The sequence below is a fragment of the Manduca sexta genome, chromosome 24, assembly GCF_014839805.1.
Source record: "Manduca sexta isolate Smith_Timp_Sample1 chromosome 24, JHU_Msex_v1.0, whole genome shotgun sequence".
Lineage (NCBI taxonomy): Eukaryota > Metazoa > Arthropoda > Insecta > Lepidoptera > Sphingidae > Manduca > Manduca sexta.
Genome location: NC_051138.1, coordinates 2,600,345 through 2,618,003, shown reverse-complemented (window position 1 = coordinate 2,618,003; position 17,659 = coordinate 2,600,345). Strand labels below are relative to the sequence as shown.

The 17,659-nt window shown below is 35.2% G+C and overlaps 1 protein-coding gene across 1 annotated transcript in view; it reads right to left on the bottom strand.

Annotated features, from left to right (window-relative positions):
- The window catches only part of LOC115440647 (polypeptide N-acetylgalactosaminyltransferase 2), a 148,387-nt gene that overhangs the window by 60,812 nt on the left and 69,916 nt on the right, over nucleotides 1-17,659 (bottom strand). The window contains exon 2 of the mRNA XM_037442183.1: nucleotides 573-811. Coding sequence (XP_037298080.1) covers nucleotides 573-811 — 239 coding nt within the window. The remainder of the gene's footprint in view (nucleotides 1-572; nucleotides 812-17,659) is intronic.

Below are 17,659 nucleotides of genomic sequence, written 5' to 3'. Positions count from 1 at the left end.
TATAATTTAATAGTTATAGCTACACATAGACTCTCGTAGATATTACATTTTAGCTGATCATATGACTATTATCTGGCTTGGAAATAATATCCAAAACTGCGCGGTTCATATTCTAAATACGCTCTTGAACCTAAAATAGAAAAATAAGAACATTCTGATATTAAAAAATGGACCAAAATGTGTAGCCTTATTCAAATTTCTGTCATTAAAACAGTAATGTAACGGCTAATATGCTATGTAAGCGCAATGCTACGGAGCATGGTCGCTCGCAGAGTGTTAAGTGATGTAATTATGTTTTACTCGTAATAATCTTTTATTCATTAATAATCATATTATTGTGGGACGCTCACATACTGCCTACAAAGGTTACGTCCTCACAGTAATTATGTCCTATTATGGATACTTATGGGCGACGATTATAACTCGCCACCAGGTGACCCTACTTGCTTACCTACTATCTCTACTACAAAAACCCCCTACTTTATACTCACATAGCGGGTGACACACCATCCCTCATCTACTACTTTATCATCTACTACCTTTACTTCAAAAACCACCAACTCCAGACTCACATAGCGTTCCTAGTATCAGGCACGATTCTATTACTGGGTAGGTTGTCGGACGCGGCTTGGTTGAACCGGTTCCGCACGTAGGGGTCTTGGTCCTTGGCCCCCCCTGCCACGTAGCCCCCCTCGTCGAAGTACGCCCTGCCAGTGCTTCCCGTGCCGTACGTCTCTTCCGGGGACGCAGGACTACTTTCCGCTTCTTCTTCTGCATGTTGTTTTATTAACCGGAGTGCTATGTTTTCTTCCTGTAACAAGAGAAAATGTATTGTTTAGTTTAACGAATTCAGAGTTTTTTCCGCGGATCAATGAGGCCGCTCCGTAACCATGAAGACTGCAGTCTTCGAAATGTCGGGAGAAAAATATAATATAGTAAAATCGCGATAAAATCATAAAAATAGTTTTATTTCGCTGACTAACATTGGTGTTAACATAAGAAATCATTTTGTTTAGATTCAGTATTTTTTATTGGTTATTTTTTTAGGTATGCGGGAAATAGGTATATTCAGGATGTGGTTTACAGATCAGGAAATAATTGGTGTTTATCTATGACGTTATTCCCTGGAGGATCGAATGTATACTACCGTATCTAAAAACCACACAAATTGGTTGTGTTCTAGAAAAACGTTTTCTTTCTAAAACATGTTTACGGTTCGATGACGTAATATTTGATATAATTAATATTTATATTATGCTCATTTCTAATAATATGTGAAATCCATAAATTGTTGATGCCCTTGACAGTATTGCAGATGACACAATACTACGGGAAACTGGTTTATGTTAACTAATTTTTATGTTAATATTCAAAGTTGGAGTCACCTGATACACATAAAATGTCAGGTGTGTTTTACATATGTTAAAGAGTTTGAAAATTTCGAAGGGACTATAGCATGGTTGACTTTTTTCTAGAAGTTTCTTATTTATATTATTACATATATTGATAGTAAGAAGAGAGTATTAACTCCAAAATTATTTATGTTCAAAAAGAATTATCATCGATAAGGAAATCTTTCGAATCAGTACCGTCAAATGACATCTATACATATTATAAAACAAATTCTCTTTTTTGTCTGTCTGTATGTTATCGATTTTCTCAAAATCTGCTCAACGGATTTATATGAAATTTGGTTTGGAGATAGTTTAGACCCTGGGAAGGTTATAGGCCACTTAGTGTCCCGGGAAAATATATAACGGGATTGAAATAAAAACTAAAAACTATTTAAACGGATTTTATCGCGGTTTAAATAGTTTTTAGTTTTTATTTCAATGTCTAACATTCGCGTAAACATAAGAAATCATTATATATAACGGGACTTTTATTCCAGAAAACTTCTACACGCGGGCAAAGCCGCGAGCAAAGGTTAATTTACCTATACTTTAGGATCTTAGAGCTCTTTGGTATTCAAATGGCGGAGCTTTATGTTGCTAGTCAGCTGTATGTAATCAGTGTCACTACACTTTATTTTGAAGGAAAATGAATCTAGTGCATAAACAAACAAAAAAGCTAATGCATAAAACCAATCGACATTTAGATTCTATTTACGAATATGAATTAATTGAATCAATTTTGCTAGTGGTAGGATATATTTATATCAGCCCAGATACCGACCACCGTACACAAGGTGTTAAATCCGCCTTAGTGGCTTACGTACGTGTCGCGTCTAGGGCTCAGCCTGTGTATACCTGGTTCCAACAGGCCGGCATAATTGTGTCGACTGTCAAGGGGTAATCATCTCTCGTCAGTCGACATTCTATTGGACCCCACTCCAGTTACCATCAGGTGAAGTGTTGTCACTTTGTCGTGTCCGCATACAAAATTAACAATTCTATTTAAAAAGCCATTATACTGACTTTTCAAACAAGTTCCATATAATACAGATGAGTAATAAGAAATTATTTCCCTAAGGAAGTTGAATTTTACAAGCCACATGGCTAATTAACAAAATTTTATCAGCTATTCTTATAGATCCGTACTCAACCTTTTTATAGCCACAAAGATGTCTCACTTTTGATGTCTCGGGCTACAATGTAAATTCATTACCTACTTAAGTATCTAAAGCGTAATTAAAATTTAATATTTACATAAAAAGTATCGCAATGAACTGAATTATTTTATTCTTATTAGTTTAGTGTACAGTTAGTGCGATGTAAGGAAGAGAGTCTCAAAACATTAATTAAATTAAATATTAAAATTAAATTAAATAGGAAGGAAGAAGAATAGCCAATGACTAACACTTGCATATGACAATTTATTCATATAAAAAACCTTTATGTCTTTACTTGGCTGTCATTGACACAGATAATGAACACGTCTCGCTGGCGGAAGCTAGATTTCTTTACTTCCGGCGCTCGACCATTTAGTGCAGGTATTTGAACGGTTGCCATGACGGATTCTTAGAAAATATAGAAAAGATACTGGTTGATTTATGCCTGTAGGTCAATGAAAGCTACAGCTATCCTACAGGATACTAGCTTGGAAATAGGGCAGATTGCCGAGACGAATGTTGGGGTTCCAAAACCGACGTATCCTTTGCCCTTTCGAAGTCACGTGTGTATTATTAGCCATAATCATCATATTCAGCCTTTGGAAGTCAACTGTTGATGATAGGTCTCCTTTAAAGAATTACAGACCAACATGTTAGAAGCAGCCTGCATGCATGTGTCAATTATTGCTCAGGAATTTCGGAGGTATGTTATGAAGTCTGCTAATGTACCCTAGGCTAGCGTAGAGGACGGAGGCCTACACACTCTCAATATTTATTTAGGCTTATTTCCAGCAGAAGGAAGAGGAAAGAATAAAATAATATTAATTTATGTAGGTATTAGTCCTGTCTTTCTATTTATTTAAAGCATTTTTTGCACCTTTTAGTTGCATTTCTTTATTGCAATGGGCTCATTCGTAAAAAATAATTTCAATAATAAGTTTGTTTTTAATAACTATGTATAAAAATAAATAAATTAACTATGCATGACGTAGCTTAGAAATGGAACGTTGCTGTATACTCGACTGTCGGGCCTGAAAATCATATGTAAATCCAGTTTGAAGGATTCTAAACGTCTCTTTGATAATCTTTGATAGCTAACAATTTCCTTGACTGCAATTTTTAAAAGACTATGTGATTCTCCTACTTTCGTTTCTTATTTTTGGATAATAATTAATTTCTTTGATCATATGATGCTGCAGACTGGATAGGTGTTTGTATTTTGTGAATATATCGTTCTAGAATTGGTTAATATAGCCACAAAGTAAAGTGCAGGTCACCAGACAATGATATACGGCACGTTAAGCAACATTCAAGCACTTAGCTGAAAGGGTAAATTACTTTATTTTTACGACTTGCTGCTACTAAGTACGGACTGCTTCGGTAGTAACATTCTTTTCGTGCTTAGTACGACTCGACATCTCGTATTCAAAGCTCGAGTCGGGCAGTATTATGTTTTTCTATTTAATATCAGCCCAGAGCCTGCAATTTGTGTCCGATATGGACTTTCAAAAAGTTAGAAAAACCCAAGTTTTGCATGCCACTACAGCCTGCGAAAAAGAAGCCTCAAAATGTATAAAACGTTTGTAAATAATTAAGTATTCAGTAAGCAGCGATTAAAGAAAAACTCCGTAGTAAATAACAACTTAAAGCACACATGTTCCACTCATGCTCATTATAAATGAATGGAGCTTTATACTCCTTTGATAAGTTATTCGTAAACGAGAACAGGACGAATATAATGCATAATATATGGCGGATTACCAAAACAAGCGTGTTTTTGTATGCGTAGGCGTAACATGTGGAAAGCGAAATGATTATTTTTGAGAAGAATTTAATGCCGTTGAGTGAATGTTGTTTTCTAGTTTCATTTTTCATTATTATACATAAATATGTGGTTTTTGTTTAATGCATTTGTTTTCTTTAGACTAAAATTTTGTCTCATTTCCCTAAAATATTGTAGGTAACTGTTGGCGAATATTAACTCTATTCCTTCCATTTCTATTCCTTCAGTATAAGGCGTGAGCTTACGTATGTAAATAGCATAATGGTGCTAGTGGTAGGATATATTTTATATTCGTCCAGATAGCGTCCACCGTACACAAGGGGTTAAAACCCGCCATAGTGGGCTACGTAAGTGTGTTACGTTGTGGGATAAGCCTGTGTATACCCGGTTCCAATAGGCCGGCATAATTGTAGCAACTGTCAAGGGGTAATCATATCTCATCAGTCGACATTCTATTGAACTCCGCTTGATTAACCATCAGGTGCAGAAGGGTCACTTTACGCTTCACGTGTAAAAAACAAAATGGCATAAACTATGTTAGATAAAATTATTCTGAAAAACCAGAATGTACATGATCGTGAAATTATTAACACCTACATAGTTTATAATATAAAGTCGCCGTCTCACCGGACTATGTGAGTGAAGGAACAGAGAGTACACCTGTGTATTGCGCACACTTGTGCACTATAATATATCCTGCGTACCTGGCTGATCTCCGTTGAGATTGGTCGCTGTGGCCGAAATTCGGCTAGGTGGGATTCAATACAAAATACTTTACTTTACTTATATCTCTGATAATAACTTGGGAAAACTAGGGTCAACTCTGAATCTCCTTTTAAAAATGTTGGTATCATTAACATACTTTCACTAAATACCGACAATAACCTGGCGCCTCCGAAAATAAACAGTTTATTACATCTGATTTGTATCCGAGGAAGATTTGATACGATCAGCAATTAACATTGTGATTTGCATAACAAAACTGAATACTAATTAATGTTAAATTTAATATTTAACGAGGGTATGTATCCAAGAATATGTATAGGTTATTGGGGTTCTATTATATGTCTATGGACCTTTAAAGGTCTGTATCTTTTGAGGTTATTACTAGGTTTTTTTTTATACGGTCCACTGCAACTAATGGTCAGTGGAGTGGGGTCCAATAGAATGTCGACTGACGAGACATGATTACCCCTTGACAATCGACACAATTATGTCGGCCTATCGGAACCGGATATACACAGGCTTATCCCGGATTGCAACACTTACGTGGGCCACTATTGGGTTTTAACACACCATACACAAACACAAGGGTGTATGGTAGTCGCTATCTGGATATAAAATATATTCTACCACCAGCATATAACGTATACTACAATGTATGTTAAAACGATCTTTAGGCAGTTTATTTATTGGCTGAGTGATTGTTGGGTATTGTTTTTGAAAGGGTATATTATTGTCTCTGTGTCTATAGAATTTAATTTAGGATTTAGTTCTATTTTCAAATCCTAGGTCACTTAACTCAAAATTGAGAAAACAGGAACAATCATTTCTATTAGAGTTCTTCGACTTGTAAAACAAATTTCATCGCTTACAATCATCGCTTGGTAGTTTGCCCACTTAGGCAATAACAAAAAAAATTTGGTTTGGGATTTGTGAATGATTTGACTCGCCTATGTTCCATCATATCATAAGACGGAAAAGCTCAACAAAATAAGGGTTTTGATAAATTTATTGCAATTTAATTTCATCATAAATATGTAATTTATTTCCCAACATGAACATGGTAACAAGCATGTAGCTAGAAAAATAAAACATTGTTCACCAAATCTGCTACACTAACAAATATTAGAAACAAAACTTTTATCTATCTGAAGCAGACTATAAAGTTACTCATAACTTTGAAAGTACTAAGTCTAGAATTTAAATCAGTCTTAGGATTATGAAAGTCTAGCACTGGCTTTGGTTACTTTATTAGGACGGCTAGCTTGGACCTAATATTGCTAAATTAGGAATAAATATGAGTTTTGCAAATAACGCTTACTTAGGAATATTTCCTTTTTAGCCAATTACTGTACAAAACTTATAAATATGTTGCAGCATAATGAGCGCAGTGTACTATGCAGTACCATGCAATGTATTCAAATAATGGGGTGTTGATTAATTATGTCACTTACCACAATGCTAAATTTTGTAAATATTTAAGTTATATACACAAGAAGTTCCAGATGCGTTTAAAATAGAAGAAATATATCAATAGTTCTAGACAAATGCACATACGGCAAGACTTGCAAGTTGCAGAATTCATTAATTCGCTTGTCATGGCAGTTTATAGGGTAAAAATTGCTTACAGATATCGATTTTGCAGGTTTCTTCTAATCTAATCCACTCTGAAGGCAATTAGTAGCATAAAAATCTATGACTACATGAAACCCTACTAAACTACTACCCCAGCAAAATTTACGCATTGTAGTAGTATTCGTGTCGACTCCTAGCAGGAACTTACGCATTATAGCAAAGTAATCGTGTTCAGTATGAAGATTTTTGTGACGCAATTAAATAAACCAGGAACGTTTTAGATAATATAAAAGTGTGTATTAATAAAAATGCGTGTTCACGAGTTACGTTTGGGGCAAAGAGAGAGAATTGCCAGCTCAAGAAGAAATATAATAACCAACGATGTAAAATGGTTGGTCTCAAATCTTAACAGAGAAGTTAATTTTCGTATTTCTCTAGTGTCGTTTGACAATACTAAACGTCAAAAAAATAAAAATAAAAATTGACGTCGAATTGATAACCTCCTCCTTTTTTGAAGTCGGTTAAAAAAAGACATTCGAACTGCTGAATAGGCTTTAGTTGTTCTGAGGATACAATTTCGTTTATTATTACTATGGTTACACGATTTACTGTTCGAAGTTAACACGACCACAAAGTTCACGCTGCAGTATTTTAGTCCTAAATACGTTAAAGGGGCGTTGTTCAAACTGTACAAAAATGTACCTTAATTAATAAGTTCTAAGATTATATAGAGTGGACGTTGAGAAGATTGTCATCCAAAAATTTTGCGTTCATGCGATGGTTACTCAACCGTGAAATAGCAAAATACCAATATCGATTTGTACGTTTTTAATCCGCATATTGGCATATGTAAATATTTTATTTTTATATTAATATCGAAGGACGCTGTGACATTTTCTCACACGGGCATTTCAAATAAGACAATAATTTATTACCAATAGCTGATCCGACAGACGTTGTCCCGTCTTAACTATGAATTTGCAGCGCGCATTCTGTCAATCGCTGACAATTATTTCAAACAATTGACAGTTATATAAAATAAATATTTTCGTTAAGTTTTCTTAAATTTTCTAATCTTCCGCGCAAGTTTTTGATTTTTTTCTTTCATAAGAACCTTCCCCTGATAAAAACAAACACCAAAAAAAGTGAAATCGGTCCAGCCGTTCACGCGTGATGGCGTGACCAAGGGAAATAGGGATTCATTTTTATATATATAGATAGATTAGTAATAACTTTTGGAACATAAAGGACTTAATGTTCGGTTAACTAACTATAACTTTTGCAGTACTAATGTCCTGACATCCTGTTAACTAACTATACTGTTTAATATCTGACTTATACGGAATCATTACACAAACGATACGACAACGCATATCTTCGTGCTGGAGGTGCTGATGGTGGGTTTAATAACACCATGACCCATCAAATTATAGTGTTTACGAGCAAGGTATTTGGTACATTATTCACACCAAATTTAGAAGTAGCTAGCTGTAATCACCAGCCAGTGGTAATAGCACCGAAAATTACAGTAATTCTAGGCCAATTTGGCCACAATGTTCGTTTTAGACATGGTTCGTTGCCATACGTTTTGTGATGTGTACGAAGAGGAGGTTAGGGGCAGTAAAATAAGCTAATAAGGATTTTAAAATTAATGATTTTTAAATGATGTCCGAAAATAAATTAGTTGCTAAGTGGTTTAAGGTTTTTTTGATGTGTAATTTAAAAAGTGTTTGTTTACGGCTCCACCCGAGTGAATTATTTATAGTTTTTTTTTTATTTTAGTATTTTCTGCATTACTCTTAGTACCATATTATTTATGTCTATATATTAATTTTTTATGTAAGTTGTAGATACCCATATACGCTCTTATAGCGAATGGCTTCGTATTAAATATGTACTGTATGGTTGCTTAACGGTATCTTTAATAAATAAGAGGCAAGAAATGTATATATTTCTGAATGCAGTTATGGTTTCATTAAAAGTAAAGTAAGTATCTCCAGTATTTAACCCTAGAAAGATAACCATATTTCACTATACACTAAAGATAACCATACGTCATTTCGACGTATGGATTTTGAGTGATCATATTTTCGATTATGTATATGTTATGTTTATATATGTAATTGTTATTGTTAATATATTCTATTGTATATAAGATAAATGAAAAACATATAGATTTACATAACTTTTTATTAGGAAAAAATTTAAATACTTAAACATGGTACTTTTAACCTTAAAAAACTTAGACATGCAGGAACTTCTTAATCAGTCTTGTAATTGCTGGAATAACCTTTTAAAAATCTACTTTATATACTTTTTATAATATAAACAACTCTAGTAAATAAAGAAATTCAGGCATTTTGACTTCAAAGGCATTTAGGGCAGGCGCTAGACTTGTGCTCTCCACAAATGGGATTTTTACATTTATCACAAATTGATTTTGTCATCCGTCTAATTTTTGATGGACAAAAGGCACAATACTTTCTTTTCTTTGGCTCAGGTTCACCTTCTTCATGTATTAAAGACTCAGCTTGTCTTTTGGCAATATACCAGCAATCTTTTCTTTTATGTTTGTCGGCAAAGTAGGCACTTGCTGCCTGGTCTCCATCCACGGGGTAATCAAGTTGTTGCTCAATTTTTTCATAAACAATCTTCGCCCTAGGGGTTTTTCTTTCTTAGATAGCATATTATCACAGTAAATAATATACGCGTTTATATACGCCATATTCAAAATCCCATAAAACATGGCCATGGGCCATCTATTGGTTTTGCGACTACAAGACATTGACGAACACATTTGATCAAACGTGTCCACGCCACCTTTCGTTTCGTTATAAAAATGAATCATACTTGGCTTTCCTGTCGTAGGATGAACCGTCCCTTCTTCATCACATGATGACAGCACATAAACTATTTTATTTGGTTTAGGTTTATACGACACTAGCGTCAATGGCCCATCGTAACAAAACATGGACGTTCCTACAGCCCTGGAATGCGCTTTTTTCAGTTCTTCAGGTATTTCCCGTTTATTGGATCTTATTGTGCCGACCAAAGTCAAGTTGTATGGTTGCTTTAGCAAGTTTTTTGCTAAAGGGACTGATGTGAACCAATTATCACAGGTGACATTTCTATTGCTTCCGTGAATTGTCTTCGTGAGTTCTTTCACATAGAATTCACCAAGTGGTAACCCATTAGTCTGTGTAGATTTACCTAAATATGGCATTGCGTCAATCATATAACGGGTGGCACTGTCGCATATCATGACAATTTTTAACCCGTATTTATTGGGTTTATTAGGAATGTACATGCGGAAGGGACACCGACCCCGGAACCCTAAAAGTTGTTCATCGATGGTCACATACGGTCCAGGGATGTAGTTAGATCGGCAGTGGTTTATAAAGATCTCCCAAATTTTTCTGATCGGAACAAATGTATCAGTAGCCCTTAGTTCTTGACGTAAACTTTTATCATCCATCCGCAAACATCTAATCAAAAAGTCAAACCTGTCTCTACTCATGGCAGCAACATATCTGTTGCCTGAATACGAGCAATCAAAAAGCTCATTTGTGGTCAAATGGTTATCCTTCATAGCAGCTGTTAGGGTCAGTATGCCTAAAAGAGCTCGAATTTCATCGCTTGATGTAGGTTTAAAAGTTGCTTTCACATTAGGTATTTGTATTTTCAGCTGGATTTCAGCATTGGTCCATTTTGTTATCTCCTCTACTATGTCGTCAGTAATAAATATACTGAAGCATTCCAAAGGTTCGTTAAGGTTTTTATTCATCCGAATAGGGCCCCTAGATGTCCGAATAATATTACAAGATGATACCTTGCCACTAGTTCTACCTTTAGTAGCCGTCCATCGATGATCGTTTTTGCCTCTGAGATATTGGCGCTGTGGCATGACAATAAAGTTTGGCACAGCAGAGGGAGTTCTTTCAAGGCTTTCAGGAATATTCTCAGTATCTATTTGGTTTTCCAGTAGTGGAGCACTCAACTCACAGTCCTCGACATCACTCTGAACTTCATCTTCCAATAGATTATCTTCAAATTCGCTATTCGACTCCTGAGACTCTTCATCACTTTGTTCTTGTAATAACCGATATATTTCTAGATCTTCGAGACGTTTTTGTGATGTCATTGTGATATTTTATTATGGCCTAAAACAGAGGAAAATATAGTGAAAAAGTGTCCATTTATTATCACTACAAATTGCAAATCATATTTCCACAAATATGAAAAAAAAACTCACACTAAAGATAACCATACGTCATTTCGACGTACGGTAGGTAAATATTGACGAAAGTATTGCACTTACCTGGGCGACACAGGTGTTCACTGCAAGCTCCGTGGGTCGACTGAGTTGGCTAGAATGGCCAGTGCCGTGGTGTAAAATTCATGCGAGTTATATCGATTTTTCAAAATCGATTACGTCTAATCGACGTAGGTTATCTTTCTAGGGTTAAAGTCCTTTCCCTTCAGGTGTGGTTCAAATATATATATATATATATATATAGTAATCTAAAATGTAAGTATTACTTTCTATAACGAGAAGTTGCAATAAATACAAATAGATTTGGTGAGCGGCGAATGTCCGTGTTTCAAGGCTTCTATTTGAGGGGTCTAACATTTCTGGTGCTTGCGAAACATTGCAATATAGTGCAATATGGTACATCGTTTATGCAGCCTCATTATTACCAGCTTAAACGATCTCCTTAGATTGTAAATAGAATTTTTGTATTATAATAATATCAGCCCAGTATTATATTTGTATTTTGTTGCTGGGCACGGACCTCTTCTACTATTGAGAGGGATTAGGCTTTAGTCCACCACGCTGGCCTAGTGCGGATCGGTAGATTTCACACACCCTCAAAATTCTTATAGAGAACTCTCAGGTATGCAGTTCCTCACGATGTTTTCCTTCACCGTTAAAGCAAGCCATAATTCACAAATACACACATAATTTCTAAAAAAGTCATAGGAGTGTGTGCCCTTGGGATTTGAACCTGTGGATATTCTTCTTGCCAGTCCGTTCCACACCGAATTATGCTATCGCCGCTCTTTTGAGAATAAGTAATAGTAATATTATTGCTGAATAGATTTGGATAAAATAACACACACATAGAAACACACACTCATGCCTTTCATTCCCGAAGGGGTTGGCAGATGCGTAACTAAGAAGTGCAATTTTAATTTGTTCATAATTGTGGCTGACTGTAGCTAAGACTAACGCAAATATTAGTAGTACGACTCAGCCCTATTTAGATCTAGCGGAGATTACATCAGCAAACGGCAGCAGTCTAGACGCAAACCGTTCCCATCTTTGTTTAGCTTAGAACTTCGTATCTCAGTTTGCATTAAGTTATCTATTCCTAGTTTCTCCGTAAATTTCTCAAACTTGATTTGACTGCACTGCAACCCATCTACTAAAATCCTCCAAATTGGACTCACCTCTTGGCTGTCATGAAGTCATTTTTCTAAATAATTGCATACAAGGTGTGCTGTTCATTAAGAATTTTAGTTAGTTTTCTCACCTACTATAGTTCGCCCGGCTGTTGGCCCAAAATCATTATATTTAAATATATATCTTTTTGAGATCACCTTATTCCCGACCTACCAGTGTCTCGCGGCCTATAGTTTGGGAAGCGCTGACTTCGTCTATTCTATACCAACAACTCCATTTCTAAGATTCTGAGTAAAATAGAACTTGTTCATCAAAATATTAGTTTAAGTTTGCGATGAAATTATCTTACTCTGTAAATACCTAAAACGGCACTTTAAGTTTCTACTCCTGTCCATCTTCATTAAATGGAATTAACGCTGCGCGCATCAGATCAGAATCGTGTTTACGCAAATAGAACTAGATGTTATCTAGCGATAACATTATCTAGTTCTAGTTCTATTTACGTAGTCGGTAAATATTTAAATTGAACTTTCTTCACAATCTTATATAACTATACTACGAGTACTCTGTACTTGCCTTTGCCACTAAAAGGAGTCGTCGACATTCTACTTCCTACTAATATTGGGAATGCTATTTTTTATATATGGCCCGAGTATTGCCAAAAGCACCAACTAAAAACCTTCAAACATTTATGGATTGTTATTTGTTACAGTTGCATTTTCTTTGTGTAACAAAAAAATGTGTGGATTGGTTCACACATGTTCACACAATGTGTTGGATATTACATATTAATGTAATAGATTTATTAAGTAAAAATGTATATCCTATTTTTTGATATTTTTTTTTGTAGTGGTTAGGCTATCGTTTGAACAATATCTCGCGGTGGCGCATGCTTGCCGAAAAGATAGCTATTCACTCGTGACTTGACGTGCCTAAGTTATAATTATCGGGAAATACAGACTCTGGCAAAGAGTTCCATTCTTTAGCAGTGCATATGATACAGGTACAGCTCTTCGTGCGCACCGGTGGAACATCATAATTTGTAGGTTAGTACATTTCGCTTCAAACTGCAATAATATTAAATGGATATATATATATGTGTGTATATAAAATTTGGATGACTGGTAGACCAAGTCCTGCAGTTAGTGTAGGCGTTTCATCCCTGGATAGTGATAGTAAGACACCAATAGCATAATTTATTAAAAAAATATATTTCAAGGATACCAAGCCATGAGCAAAAAATATTTAAAATGTTTTACTTTTTTAAAACACTCTGTTTATTACTCATAAAGAACTTTCAACTTCAAACGACTACACAAGTATTTAAACTGCGCTACTGGAACACCCTTTAACCTTTCAGACATACGTTACAGCAATTTACCAACGAAATATCCTGCAGTTACCTACTTTCTACCCCTATACTTTGTTAATAGGACACTGAACTGGGATTTTATAATAATAAAACAGCCTGTAATTATCTCCATTGAATACAGTGTTTATTAAGGTCGAGACTTATTTGGCTATTCAGATCAATAAAGGACCTGTTTCGAAAGTTTAGGTAACTTTTATTAGACAGTTATGATGACAGCTAATGTAGATATTATGTAATATTTAATTTATTACCATTTATTTGGGAGTATAGTTTAGAGCGGCGGTTTTTTCATTTGGTCAGCACATATATTTATGTGACGAGAAGCATTTACTCCGAATTTTTGAAATAGGTCCTTAGTCTCCTGGGACCGTTTAATATGAAGGATATAGTGTGGTTTTCGGTATATTGGCAATTAATTTTATTATGAACTCAAATCGATTAGTTTAGTGTCAACTAGGGCCGAAGGTTGCGGAGAACGATATTATTATTTCCGAACCCCCTAGAAAAATGTAGGTCGGGTCTTAAAAAAAAAACATGTCTTTAACCTTTACATAAGTACTTTGTGTTTTAAAAATGTTGTACGGCACATGACCTAAGTTTCTTCCGGGATAAAAGGACCCCTATATTTTTCTCAGTATAAAAAATTGCCTATGTGCTATATCTATCTCTATACCAAATTTCATTCAGATCCGTTCAACCGTTCAATTAAGAAAAAACATCCAAACTTTCCCATTCATATTTAAATTTTGATTTCGATTTTTCAATAAGTTCTTCACCCCACATACTTTAAATTTTTCAATACATTTCAACTGCGATAAGAGTGCGCCGACCCTAAGAGCACCAGTAATCGTCATTACCTCTGTTTGAAGTTGGCAGGTAATGTTCACTTTGATCTAGCGGATCTAAACAGCGAGGCAATTTGGTCGCGTAAAAACACTTAAGTACCCTTTAGGGGTAGGCTACAAACGTGTTTTAACTCTTCACGCTCGTTTCCTGCGCTTTAGGGCTTATTAAACAGCCGTGAAAGGGTTTCGCTTTATATTTTTATGTGAAGTATTGCGATTTTAAGTTAGGCTGTGATATAAATATAGGCCGGATAAAATGTTGATTAAAGAATGTCGAAGGTTGCCAGAAATACCTTATTTTAATACGTAACAAAATTTTAATTCATATATTCATTCATTGTAATTCAAGGTGTTGGATGGTGTTTCTATTGTTTATGGGTGGTCGTATCGCTTACCATCAGGCGAAGGGCAAACTCGTTTCGTCATTTAAAGAAAAAAAAATCACACAATAACATGTGTAGAGTAAAAGATATAGGAAGCAATGAAAAACGAAATCATAACAAAATGCAATATAATATTACGTAAAACATGACTGTCCTTTCTGACAGCTGCCGCGGACAATTTTATCGAATAATAAAACGAATGTACGGGACAAAATGTCTTCCGCGATCGAACGGTTTTATAATCTTGTTCCATATTTAAATACGTGCAGTTTTTTTTTAATATGCAAATTAAATTACTTTGTATGTATTGCATACTTGATAAAAATTGTTGTATGTGTTTAAATACATTTTTATTATTAATTATTAACAAATTATTTGTTTAGAGTTGGATTTCGTGTTTGATATACAGGCTTGCTTCCTATCATCGAATAATAATAATTTCGCGGAAGTGATTTTTTGCATCTTTGCCTTCCTTTACGATATATTATGTAAAGTCAACATAATGTAATGTTACGTCACTTGAATAAAACTCAAAATAGCGTGCTCAAGGAAAACTATATTCTAATTCGCTACAGTAACTACATAGAAAGAAAATGAAAGTGGAAAACTTGTCATACTTTACACAGGAGTATCGATAGATTCCCGTTTTCTAATAACTGCGTATAAACGAGCAGTTCACGGCACTTTCTATGAAAATCTAGTAATTTGCAGTGAAAGTTAGATCGGGTTAAGTGCACGGGAGATTTTTTATGGTAATGCGTCTTTTCATTTTGATTACGTTTGATTTCCTAATAGCGCCCACCTTACGTTACTTACGCCTTACTTGTTAAATTATTGAGCTCTTAATTAATAAGTGAAGTAATAGATTGTTGGAAGGCGGAAGCCCTATTTGCAGTACGTTGCCAATTCCCCATCATCCTCTTGCAATTTGGGTAGCGTCTATACAATACTAACCTGTCGTTAAGAATCAGAGCTTGCCTTTTAACCAGATGGACCCAACACATGCAAACATAAATTTTATCGTAGGCTTAAGTAAGACTTTTGGCTTAGGATGCCTGAGAGAGGTTTGTTTTTGGAAAGGAGTCCAGATAAGGTTTGATGAGCATCGACTGAATGTGTCTGTTTAAACCAGATTCACAGGCTAATCCTTGTGAAATCTACCTATATGCACCAGACCAGCGTGGTTGACTAAAACTTAATCCCTCTCAGTAGTAGAGGAGGTCCGTGCCCAGCAGAGGGAGAGTAAATACAGGCCTGATATTATACAGGTAGTTGTTACAACATGATATCACCACTTAGAGGCTGTAAACATAAACACTCCCATGTTCTATTTTACAACCCCGGCTATACATCGCGGAAGTAGTAAAGCTTATTAGCCAGTATACAAATTGCAGTCAATTCACGATCATTTGTTTTATTATTGAGTATAGCTGCAGCTTTCTAATGCCGTCTGCATTTTTGCATCAGATTATCCGACATGATTTGGATAGTAAATTTCTTTCCACGTGTAAGTGACTTCGAATTTATGATATTCTTTTAAGTATGTATTTAGTTTATTTACGAAAAATCATTGTACCGACTAACATTAGAACGATGTGGTTGGATTTTTTTTTAATTCTTTGAATGACGAGAGGAGTTTGCCGTTCGTCTAATGGTAAGCGAGACGACCGCCTATAAACACAAACACCATCCAACACCTTGAATTACAAAGTATTGTTTGGTATTCCACTGCGCTCGCCATCCTGAGACATGAGATGTAAAGTCTTATTATGTCCAGTAGTTACATTGGCTACAATGTCCTTCAAAATGGTACACAACAGTGACTACACACTGTTGCTTGGCGGCAGAAATCATTATTTCTTACCATTGTAATAAATGGCGGTACCTACTCCGGCGGACTCTCACATATAGGAGACCTACCACCAGTTTTCAGGATTTTGTTCCGAACCATCCTTTAATCAGTCATTCTTATCTTGAATCTTGTTTCGCAATCGACAAAAGTGACTAAGAATATTATATTACGTATTTCCTCATAACTCATACTTTTAAAATGAACTGTTGTTATTTAAATAAGTGAAATGTCATGTCCTGGCATCAGTTCAAATAGGAAACAGAGAAAAATGAAAGTGAAAGAATCTTGGCCACATTTTGGAGGTTTTTACGTTTCATTGCACGCATGAGAGGCATGCTAAGTCATGTTGAGAGATTTATTCAGATTAACTTAGTAGAAACAGATACTTTGTATGCAGCATCTTCTCATAAACATCATGTCTTATACAGGTAAACTTTAATGTATTTAGTATACTTCTTAAGTAAATTATGTGGTTTCTGTTTAATATTTAAAAACATATTGAGAAAAGATTCAATGTAGGTTTTTATTTTTTATCAAAACATCGATGTATGTTTTTTTATTGTAGGCACATTGACGTCACACTTCTAGGGAATTCCCAACCATATCAATACGAAAGCGAAAAAAAACACAGAGATACTTTAAAAAATAAAAGGTCAACCTATCTCATTACATTTATTAAATCAGAAAATATTTGTTTTGAATTCTAAAATTCAACAAAACAAAATTACACAAACGATCGATTGCAAACATTTTCCGCCCGAACAAATCGCTGCGTTTCTAAACGTGTTACATAAACGTGTGTTTTCAAGTAATTGCATAGAAATAGACACGCGGCGTCAATTGTTCGGAAACACACGCTGCACTGAGCTCGAAAGTGCAGGTGCCTTTGGAATCATATGTGTTTGATGCGTGACTGGAGATCCAAATCAAATAGCTGTTAAGAATATACAGGGTCATTTTGACATAGCGTTACTAAATGAAACCACCTACTTATCTTCTTGAAAATAACACTTTACAATAAGTTACTTGAACCGTAGATGTACTTATATCCATAAAAGTCATTTTCATTTTAGTTGCCCTAATGCCACTACTACTCTAAGATATTTAGTTGCACAGGCAACATCAAACTTTCAGCCAGAAATACACTCGTGCACACGCCATTTTTCTTCTA